The following is an 11,589-nucleotide window of genomic DNA, read 5'->3' on the forward strand; positions in this document are numbered from 1 at the left end:
TCAAACCTAAACCAGACCCCTTGGTCAGACTGTCTGGCTTCTGGCTACCCTAAACGAGTCAAAAAAAAATCAAATGACTCACCAGTTTCTCGTGCCTTCCGAGACAGAAAAAATCGTCACAATTTATGACAAGATGGATATTATGGTCGATCGATCTGCGCGGCTTCGACATAACCACGAGATATTCGAGGGACATTAAGTGCATGAGGTAATATTTCCCAAAACGCTGAGGTCGTCTTCTTGCCCGGGTAACTGGGTTGAGGTCAGATAGGCAGTCGCTTCTTGTAAAGCACTGGTACTCAGCTGAATCCGGTTAGACTGGAAGCCGACCCCAACATAGCTTGGGAAAAAGGCTCGGAGGATGATGCTGAGGTCGTCTTCTAATTCAACTGGATGCAAACTAAAGTTATTTTAGTACTTTTCCAGACATAGATTAGCTAAATAAAACATAAAATAGATACATAACTTGGGAGTATATTTAAAAATTGATGTTAAAAGTTATACCAGTACGAGTACAATATTGTTAGCAATTATTTGTGTTATTCATTCGTTGGCAATGGCTTTGAGATCCTGGAAGTACTTGGTGTCCTTCTCTGCAAGCTGTTCTAGAATGTCGTCGATGTCTGTTTTGGGGAAGCGTTCCACCCAGGATGCTATCATACCCTCGGCAGTGGCTGGGTAGCGCTTCAGGTCAATCTCTTCACCTGGAATGACAAGGATATTATTGATGTGAAGGTTTTGAGAATCACATATGATTTGCATTAAATTTGGGTCAACCTATTAAAATAACAAATTGCATATAAAGTTGTCTAGATTAAATAAGTGTAGAATATCAGATTACATTAATTTTTGTGTTCATTTTAGTTTGAATTAATCGCCAGTCCCTCTGAGGCCATGACTAACGCCTGCAGGGGCTGCGGGGTTATTCGAAAGAGTAACCGCGGCCTTTGTACATAAAAGGCCTAAAGGAACATGAACGGTTTTAGTCAGTAAGAGTCTGACACTCTCTCACAGCTGCTCTGAAACAACACGCTCTTCTACAAGTTTGAACATACCTTTGTTGCTATTAATAAGGAAGGTGTTAGGCTGCACGAAGATGTTGCGCGGCTGTTTGTGAATCAGGACGATGTCCCGCCAGCGGCCCCACGGCTCGTCGAGGCGGCTGTACTTGTCGAACAACTTCTCTCCCGCTGCTACGTCACCCGTCGCCTTTATTGTTTGAAGTTGAACTAGGAAATCACCTGGGAAAGATAAAATAGGTAATATTACATACAGATGGATTAAAATATTACATAACATTTTAAATCTTTGAAATTGATGAACACTTTATTGGCCTAAAAGACTTATTGAGATATAAAGGAGTAAGATTAGAATACTACCTCTAGCTAGACTGTGAGTCATCTGGGTTCTTCTTAGTGCATAGTTTATACACTGGAAAACTAATCTTTTAAAATCCTAAAATGTATTGTAATCATGCTACCGAAATATTTTCATTTTCAAGGTTCGTGTGCGTTCGCGCAGCGGAATGTTGTTGAATTTAAAGATTTTAATTATGCAGATAATTAGTGTAAGACGTCCTGTAATTGTGTATGGTAAATAGAAATTTGTGTATGCAGCCATTGTGGAGAAATTCACCAAAAACAGATTCCGCTGGGCGAACGTTGGCGAACGTTGTCCTGGCGGAACTTTTTTTAATCCATAGACTTTAGAAGAAAAGAGATGTGTCCGAAAATTAGTGTGTATTTGTGTATAATTGGTTATGTATGAATGAAATCAGTGCATGCATAAACTTCGGAGAAATTCAAGTTTCCGCTACGCGAACGTTTGGCCATTAGCTAGTTTTCATATAAAGTGCTTACATAGAGAGCTGTAGATTTTTACATACGTTGTTTTGAATTTGTTTATATTTGTTTAAAAAACAGATTTAGAAAAAGTCGTAGGGTTTAAAAGATAAAAATATAAACGTAAAATACACTTATTAGGTCTTAGTTCTTAAAGTATGCAGTTTGGGGTCTAGATTTTCACGTTTACACAAACCTTGTAAGTGTCTCCAACATGTTGCCAAGTATCAATGATGTTCCGTTAGTAATTAAAAAGTTATAGGATATTTTACCATGAACAGATCACTGTTTACAAAGCAGTCGAATATCACGACGTTCTAAAGGAATTGCATGGTAAAATGTATGCCAATAATTAGTTTAAACATTCAACTATTCACTTGCAAAATTTCATTTCATTAAATTCAGTAATTAAAGAAAGACAATTATAATACTGACGGAGCATCGAAACCCTACATAATCCGACCAAGCTCGGATAGCTACAAAAGAGCGGCCGTGCCATTTATGTCTAAGCAACGTTCTTAACTTGGAAGGTTAGTATATTTATTAATATGGTACAGTTGCGTACACAAGCGTTAGGAAAAAATAAAACAATTGCATTTCTTGAATGAAAAATATTTTTTTAATAATAATGCCACTATCTACGACATTTTAGTTAAAATACGTAACGTTTATTAACGTTATTTTTAATCACGTAGTCAAGTAATTTATGTAAGTAATAATAATAAAAATATTTTTGTACACGTATATTTAAATAGAGAAGTACTTGTTAATTGAAGATTTATTTTTATCGTAGATAGTGGCATTATTATTAAAAAAAATATTTTCAATCAAGAAATACAATTGTTTTATTTTTTCCTAACGCTTGTGTACGCAACTGTACCATATTAATAAATACTAACCTACCAAGTTAAGAACGTTGCTTAGACATATGGCACGGCCGCTTTTTTGTAGCTATCCGAACTTGGTCGGATTATGTAGGGTTTCGATGCTCCGTCAGTATTGTAATTGTCTTTCTTTAATTACTGAATTTAATGACATGAAATTTTGCAAGTGAATAGTTGAATGATTAAACTAATTATTGGCATACATTTTACCATGCAATTCCTTTAGAACGTCGTGATATTCGACTGCTTTGTAAACAGTGATCTGTTCATGGTAAAATATCCTGTAACTTTTTAATTACTAACGGAACATCATTGATACTTGGCAACATGTTGGAGACATTTACAGGGTTTGTGTAAACGTGAAAATCTAGACCCCAAACTGCATACGTTAAGAACTAAGACCTAATAAGTGTATTTTACGTTTATATTTTTATCTTTTAAACCCTACGACTTTTTCTAAATCTGTTTTTTAAACAAATATAAACAAATTCAAAACAACGTATGTAAAAATCTACAGCTCTCTATGTAAGCACTTTATATGAAAACTAGCTAATGGCCAAAGGTTCGCGTAGCGGAAACTTGAATTTCTCCGAAGTTTATGCATGCACTGATTTCATTCATACATAACCAATTATACACAAATACACACTAATTTTCGGACACATCTCTTTTCTTCTAAAGTCTATGGATTAAAAAAAGTTCCGCCAGGACAACGTTCGCCAACGTTCGCCCAGCGGAATCTGTTTTTGGTGAATTTCTCCACAATGGCTGCATACACAAATTTCTATTTACCATACACAATTACAGGACGTCTTACACTAATTATCTGCATAATTAAAATCTTTAAATTCAACAACATTCCGCTGCGCGAACGCATACTCAAGGTTCAGACTCTTGAGATACAACAATCATTTTCGACAAGTCACAATATGACACCAAATGCTCAAAAACTGCAAACTAGCTGATAGTTCTAAAACGCCATATCCCTCTCCCATCCCAGTAAATGTTCTCACATACCTATAATCTTCTTGCCCTTAGTAGCGAGTTGATCCCGCTGTAGTGTGAGCTGCAAGTTCTTGCCGGGCTCCGTCTCCTCGATGCGGAGCATGCCCTCGCCCTCCAGCTCTAGCAGACGCATCAGCACGAAGCGAGCGCGGGCATGAGCCTAAGGAAGTAATATGCATTTTATTTGGTGTCAAAAATGTGCAATGATTGGTAAGGAAAGATGAGCGGCGATGCCATAAGATAGGTAGATCAGAACGTCTTCTGCTGGGTCAAATACTTAAGGTGGGCGTGACCAAAACGATCAATTAAGAGTGAACTAATAAGGCGTTCGGGTTCTTTGAAACATCTGTTGATGATGATTTTTGACTTTACAATTAAATCAGGCGGGTTTCAAAAAAAGCGTATAGATTTTGTTACCATAACTTATATCATCATCATTTTCTGCCATTATCTCAATTTTATATCCTTTGCAAATAAACGTTTTCTAGTTCATTCAACTAATTTATCCCATGTATATTACTTAGGTTTCGCGCAGAATTCTTCCATACCTTTCCTGATGTAATCTATCTCCCAAGTCACATGAAATAGTGTTAATAATATGATTTGCTTGTAAACTTGTGGGATTAAACTACTATATACCTGTAGCCAGGTCTTGGTGGAAGGCTGGTACATTTCCGTGGCTTTAGCAGCGCCGTTCCACAGCAGGCTAAGCCAGTTCACGTATGTCACGTCCTGCGCTTCTTGGCCCTCGTACCCGAAGATTCTGAACATTAGAGAATTTACTTAAGCATTTTTTATGGAAAGCAAAAAATAAAATAAAAGCAGTATGGAACTTCAGGGTTGGTTTGTTGCGTCACTTCTCGTTCCCAGCAAAAAAAACATATAGGAAGTGGTGAAGGGTGGGCGTTTTAAGAGCTGTCTTTTGTTTTGACGTTCTGATTTATCAGCCGAATTTAAATAAACGTATTTGAGTTTGAACAAAAAAGCCCTGGAGAGAATATTACGATAGCTTCCTCAAGGATTGGTCGCAACGAGCTTGGGAACCTTTTACCTAGCATACTAGTAGGACAGAATGAAGTAAGAAAAAAATTGTCGATAGTCCAAACGTCTGAAAATCATACTATTTGCGTAAAGCGTCAAATAGGTAACTTCAAAGAAGCAAATTTAAACACTACTGCAACAACTTACTTCAAAATCTCGGGCACCAATGACAGATACAGTCCGACGGCTTCGGCGCGGCATTCTTCGAAAGCGGAGCCGAGAGTTGTGAACTTGCTGTCGTAAGTCTCACCCGGTGAATACCATGACTCGATCTCTTTACCTGAAAGACAGTGTATTGGTGAGATTGAGAGTTTTAAAGGGACATTGATAACAGGAACCTATATTAAGTTAATAGACATATATTCATTTTGAAATGATGCTTTTTTACATGAACATTGTAAAGTTTTAAAAGAACCTTGGGTTTTTTGGGACATGCCATCTCTGAAAAATATAGTTTTGGAAAAGGAGTACAGTGCAAGTAGGTTAATCAGCAATTTTTTACTAAGTACCTATAGTATTTTATTAAGGTTTTTGACACATTTATTTAGTCCTGGACATCATTCCTTCAGGGTATGAGATTTTGTGAGGTTTTCTCAGAACTTAAAAAATTCATACTCTTACCAGTAAGGGGATTCTTGACAGTTTCCTTATTGAAGTTGAAGGTGCCATCGGCGTTTTGCACAAACAGTTTGCCGCTGCCGTGGCCCAGCAACTCGTGTAGACCTACTTGTACCTTTATAACAAGCGAGAAGGTTTAACTTATTTGTAGCAATTAGAACTTTATGTACTACTGTATAAAGTTGAGTTTTGAATGTAAGCAACTTGTTTAGAGCTACTTGTACAGCTACAGCAAGCGTGAAGGTTTAACTTAGTTGGAGAAATTTGAGCTTTACATGCTGGTACATAAAGTTTATTTTCTAATGGAGCACACTTTATTTACTGTTTTAGCTTCGACAAACAGGACGGGGCAGCGTTATCTTTCAAGATACCTAATATTTAGATACTCGAGATAGGTAGTAAAAGATAACTTTGGTACACATCTGAGGGGATAAACACTGCTACAAAATCTCTTTTGAATTGTGACTGTTTAAAATTATGAATCTAACAGAGAGTTTCTGAATAATAATACAGATTCGTCAACTTTGGACACAAGATGAAATAGGTATAAGTAAAACTCAACTATTATTATACCTACGTTCCAAACTCAAAAACATGAAATATTCATACAACTTACTTCAAAAGAAGCGACCCTGTATTTCTCTAGCAGTTGCTTATCGCTGTCGGACAGGAACGGAATGACGGACTCCTTGTAGGCGGCTGGGATCACGTTGCCGAGGGACACGTTCTTGAAGCCCTCGTTTTGACGAATCTCATCATCTGAAATTATACCAGTTATAAATATCCGAGTTTTTTTATGAGATAGAGGTGGCTTGTAAGAGTAAAGAGTAGATTATACTATAAAAACTGGCTATTTTTTTTCCGGCTCAGGAGCTGTGGGAATTTTTTCTTTAACTCGTTTTTTTTCCAAACTAAGTTTCATCTACATTAGCTTAAATATTTTTTACCGTAAGTAAAATTCACATTGACTAAAAAGTTAAGATGGCAACTGGAAAAACAGAAGTCTGTTCAAAGCAACTATATGCATTATTTACTCATTTATGATTCCACAAAAATACATACAATTAGGAATGTTAATGCCAGCCGGGATACCACTTCCAGAGAAGGTAAGAACATCCAAACTAGTGAAATCCGGTCTGAGGAATGTGTCCTTTTCCAAGTCCTTCCCCCAAGGCAGCAGTTTGATGAACCGTTCGGCTCCATCGACCAGGTCACCGAATTTCTTCGACATTTCCTTGTTGACCATCGCTACAAAACCTTCGAATTCACCGCGCTGACCGCTCGGGTCGCGGTAGGTTTCGATAAAACCTTGATATCTGTAGATGAAGGAAAATATTAAGAGAAAGATTTACATGCGATCAAAGCCTGGCTTAAGTTCGATATCCAAAACATACATGAAGAAGGTACTTTTGCAGCGTATTTACAAAGTGTACATAGCCAAAACGCATCCATAGGAAACTGCTCGCTGATATTTTGTAATGCTGTTTTTTAATTTGTGATTTCAAAGTATACACGAATTTTGCATACTGCTCGAGTATAATTCGTAGCTTAGACGTGCACATGCATCTTTCCAGTTTATACACGGTCAAAAACTATACAAAATTAATATTAGGTAAAGCATTAAATAAAAAAGGCTTTTGAATCTGAGTTTGTTTATTAAAAATACTAATTAAACAGGCTTCTTTTTGATATCATTATTCGCCCCCAAAAATGTATGTTGCCTTCTAAATTACTAAGTCACCCACAATTAACGAGCATCTAAATAATACTATCTTAGCCACTAGTATCTTCTAAGTAAACCACTCTAAATACAACTCAGCATGATAGTTATTTTTTAGCATCTAAATTTGTAGCATGCATTCTAACAGTAAACTTCTAAAATAATATTAAATGACACCATAAAATATATTTTATTAGCTTCTATTTTTTTTAACTCAGTACGTTTAAAATGTAAGCAAGCAACATGCAGCAAGCATCGCTTCTGTCACGGCTCCGGTGCTGCGGGGCTCCGGCGGTCCCATGCGAGCTTATCGTCGCAGATGGTTTTCACGATCACCACCGCAGCTTCGGCTTGCTGGCCGGCTCAGCCGGCCAGCCTCTGCCGCGGCGGCGAGCGTTAAAACTACCTGCGGCACAGCTCGCAGGCCGCTTCGCCCCTCCGCGCCTACGCGGTTTTGAATTGCACTCTAGGGGTAGGGCAGACAAGACTACGTGGAGTCGGTTTTGCAGCGATTCGTTTTCGTCACTAACTTCAATTTTTAGGTAATACAATGTTTTTTAATTAAAGGTTATAAATGGCAATATACTAAAAAGGAGGCCGAGTTAGTAAATAAGATGACAATGTATAAATAATGTTGTAAAATTGGAAGCTTAATCATGTGTTCAATAAATAATTTTGTGGCTGCACTTATATTTCCCATAAAAAATCAACTTATTAAAAAAATATACAAAAAAAAATTGAATTTACGAGCATTATTAATATTTAAATTAACATTAAATGCTAGGTCGTGTTTTAATCAAAATGGCAGCATGCAACTGCTCGCGAATAGATTGGAATCGTAAAGTTTTTCGCACCTATTCCAGTGTATACACGATTAGTTTGCATGCGGACTAGCACTGTATATTATGGAACAATACAAGTTACTTTGGCCACTACAAAATATATGCGAGTATTTGCGTACTGCTGCTGTATACATCGGAAGACTTTGTATAAAAAGTGAATTCCAATCTATTCGCGACTAGTTTCACACGCTTGCGTACTAGCCATGTATATACTGTAAATACGCACTTTTGCACATGAAACTCAAATGTAAAATGCACTAAGCTGTTTTTGAAGAATATTAGGGGTAGAAATAAAGATTTAATTATAAGTATATTCTCACGTTTCAATTATTGGTCCCTTATCCTTGATCCAATAACGGCTGCCTTCCTTATGCTCACTCAAATCTCCTTCCTTGAAGCTCTTAACATAATGTTCTAGCATGTTCCTCTCATTATCATTGGCAGCATACTCGCGAGCCATCGTGAGGTTATCATTGACCAGCTTCAGGAGAGGCGAGTAGTCCCCACGGGTCACTTGGAAGTATGCCCCCTTGTATTTCTCTTTTTCCATGGTGAGAGGCGGTTTGGCATCAGTGTTTACGCTGGCTAAGTGTATGGTGTATAATGGTACTGTAACAAAATATTTTGAAGGTGTAAATTTTCATCATCATCTTAGCCATAGGACGTCGACCGCTAAACATAGGCAGTCCCCCTTTGATCTCCACAGATACCTGTTGGAGGCGACTTGCATCCAGCGTTTAAATTTTACTTAATGGTCGATTTTAACTTTGGTGATTGGACGACCCGGTGGTGCATAGGGAACCATGGGCTGCCGAACATATGGTCCCCGATTCGATTCCCGGTACGATAAATATTTGCGCGAGCATGTTTGTCGGCTCTAGTCTGGATCTGAATTATAAAGTGCCAGATTTTTGGGAGGCGAACGTGGGGCGAAGATAGCAGGATGAAGCCTTTTTGTGACAACTTTGATGAAAGATGTCGTGAGATTAACGGACCGCGTGTGAAAGATGTCCAGATATTTATTTTTGATGAAAATCGAAGATGATTTTCTCTAAGCTTAAGACCAAATTACATCTAAAACGCTTCAGCTCTTTTATTGTGAAGGTGTAAACAATAAAACAAGTATGCTTTTGCTAATGAGTATAGATTCAGGAAATAGATACAACACATTCGCAATCGGCCGTCAATTTACAGCCTACAAACACAAAAAAAACTAAAATAGATTTAGTTTAGATTTATATGTATGGATAGACATGTGCATACAATTTGACGATATCAACTCATGTTTTGTAATTTACATTATAGGTCTTTTTGTACAACAAGATTTATGTAAGTACTCCACGTTTAAAAATAATATGAGTTATATTCACTCCTGTTGTAAGAATACCTAGTGCTTACGTAAATACCTAATAAACAGTGTTATTTACTGTTTTATTATACACAATAAATAACTTTGTTCTGTACTTACAGCCATCCTCAGCAGTTGTTTTGAATGTGCGGCAAATGTATGCTTCAATTAATTTCGTTTTCATCCAATCATTCACTAAGTTGGAATCTTCTTCCGTCACATTGCTTGAAAAGTATGTGGTTACACCCTAAAAACATACAAGCTACTTTATAGTAGGATTCTAAATATACTCTATAATTCCATTAAAAGTTTCCTTATGGCTGTGAAATATGTGTGAAGCAGACCTGAGTAAATAAAGAGGTACAGTACATTTAAATAATTGTTGGCAAGATGAAAATGCATTTGCATCTGAAATATTAAAAGATGACAAAACAAACAAATATTTGGTACATTTCCAAATATTTGTTTTCATATTCCTGAAGACCCACACTGACCTTATCGCATAAGCCGAGACGTGTAAGCCTTGGAGCAATGCTGTAAATAAAGTTTGAAGCTTGTTGCCAAAGCTTCATCATGTGCTGAGGGTCTTCTTCATAAGCTTTGGACGCCTTCACAATAAGCTCAAAAGATCCTTTTGGTAAATTCGGAATGAACTTGGTATCACCAAAACCTTTGTAGTTACCGCTGTTAGCAAAAATACCACCAGCATACACCAAAAATGCCTGAAAACCACAAATGTTAATAGATAAGTGTGTTTTTACTACAAGGATGTGGTTAAGGTTATCTGTTCTATTTTATTATCATGGCCAATAGGCAAATTATTTTAGGTATAAGTAGGACAATAGTTTAAAGTAATGTGAGAAAATTTAAATGCAAAAATACATATGAAATTAAAAAAAATCCTATTGACATTTTTACATGAGAAATATGTAGCATTGAATAGTTTCACTGTTCATGTAATAAAAATTAAATAGGACATTAAAATAATAGTTAAGACATCTCACCTGAAAGTCATCATTGCTGACACCTTGTTGACGGACACTCTCTCTGAGGCATAACAAGGACTCATTAGCAAAAATACGATGCAGCAAAGAAAATATCTTCGGAGACTCCGGACTGGTCTGCATAAGAACTATAAGTCCACCGTGCCATGCTGCCTGTAATATTATACATGGTTTAATACATTTTTCTTATTATGACAGCTTTCACTAGAGGTCTTCCTATTGGAACCATTGCCTGCGACTGCATAAAATTTAATGTTAAGTTTTATCAAAATCCACTCAGCTGTTAGAATGTGAACAAAAGAAAACATATGCTCCAAATTTTCCACTTAATAATATTAGCGAGGTGGTGTGATGTCCAAGTAACCTTTTAAAATTACTTACTAATAAAATGTCAATATTTAACCTTTTGTTAGATTATTCAGAATATTTTTAATGCTTTTTCTGGAGAGCTTAAACTTGTTTGCATAAATAAGTATTAAGGTAATTAACTGATGTTTATTACAGTTATTAATTTAAAAAAATATTAAAACAACTTTCGAAGAAACATAACCAAAAAAAAAATACAAACATACCTGACTCAGATAATGAGCGTAAAGTTTTTCTTTATCCGTCAGTTTATTAAATGCCTGAGAACTATCCAATTCTACAAATTTTTGGTTATTGGGTAGCAGGAAGTGAGATCTGTCTTCAGCCATTGCTATAAATAAAAATACAAAAATGAGCAACAATTTGAACTTGAGAGGGTTGTTTTGAAGAGTTGACAACTTGAAATAATAATCGGAATTTTCTTGTGGCTACTGACCCTTAACTTTTTTTACTGGCGTCGTGTTTTGAACCTCAATTTCGAATGTCGACGTGCGTCTGCAGTGTTTACTAATAAATGAATCAGCAATAAGAGGCCGCCGGCATTTTATTCTAAGGTTAATAGCCAGAGTCCGCAACATTGATTATGAACTAAAGTAAATTGAAACCGGAAAATAATGTTTATTGATGACAAAATGTTGTCTACTTACTGGGATTTATCTATTTTTAGTTCTTTAGAATTCTAAAAACCGTTTTTGGAATTTTATCAATGAGATCAATGTTCCGATTCCGATTGTCACGATTAGGCACGTTTTAAAGAAAGCTATTAATATTTGCCAGCTCAGTACTTGGCAGTTAAGGTTTGTTACAGCATGGTATGCATTACTAAAAACTAAAAAGTCTTAAGATCGGGTATGGCATATTTTAAGCAGAAGACAATATAACAGTTTGGAGACAAAACTTTTGCATATTAATATATTTCT

General features: G+C 36.4%; 1 protein-coding gene across 3 annotated transcripts; it reads right to left on the minus strand.

Annotated features, from left to right (window-relative positions):
- Positions 1 to 454: 454 nt before the first annotated feature.
- On the minus strand, positions 455 to 11,476 carry LOC110384066 (dipeptidyl peptidase 3). 3 transcript variants are annotated; one of them, XM_021345140.3, is made up of 14 exons: positions 11,317 to 11,476; positions 10,876 to 11,000; positions 10,304 to 10,456; positions 9,794 to 10,021; positions 9,420 to 9,546; positions 8,272 to 8,560; positions 6,452 to 6,705; positions 6,006 to 6,148; positions 5,393 to 5,504; positions 4,919 to 5,051; positions 4,370 to 4,493; positions 3,743 to 3,890; positions 1,056 to 1,241; positions 455 to 704 (listed from the first exon to the last, which is right to left on the minus strand). In XM_021345140.3, the coding sequence occupies exons 2-14, from the start codon at positions 10,996 to 10,998 to the stop codon at positions 544 to 546; spliced, it is 2,181 nt and encodes a 726-aa protein (XP_021200815.3). In that variant the 5' UTR covers positions 10,999 to 11,000; positions 11,317 to 11,476; the 3' UTR covers positions 455 to 543. The 3 variants fall into 3 exon arrangements, with proteins under 3 accessions (XP_021200815.3, XP_021200814.3, XP_063890144.1); XM_021345139.3 differs by lacking the exon at positions 11,317 to 11,476 and adding an exon at positions 11,106 to 11,310; XM_064034074.1 differs by lacking the exon at positions 11,317 to 11,476 and adding an exon at positions 11,106 to 11,310 and having other exon boundaries at positions 4,919 to 5,045; positions 5,387 to 5,504.
- Between the last annotated feature and the right edge of the window lie 113 nt (positions 11,477 to 11,589).

This window comes from Helicoverpa armigera, chromosome 4 (assembly GCF_030705265.1).
Source record: "Helicoverpa armigera isolate CAAS_96S chromosome 4, ASM3070526v1, whole genome shotgun sequence".
Classification (NCBI taxonomy): Eukaryota; Metazoa; Arthropoda; class Insecta; order Lepidoptera; family Noctuidae; genus Helicoverpa; species Helicoverpa armigera.

Excerpts from the sequence above, each read along its gene's own strand:
- LOC110384066 (XM_021345139.3), bottom strand. The coding sequence starts at position 11,247 with ATGTTGCGGACTCTGGCTATTAACCTTAGAATAAAATGCCGGCGGCCT. Across the intron at positions 10,022-10,303 it reads TCAGCAATGATGACTTTCAG|GCATTTTTGGTGTATGCTGG; the intron begins GTGAGATGTCTT and ends TGTGGTTTTCAG. Across the intron at positions 705-1,055 it reads CCTTATTAATAGCAACAAAG|GTGAAGAGATTGACCTGAAG; the intron begins GTATGTTCAAAC and ends TTGTCATTCCAG.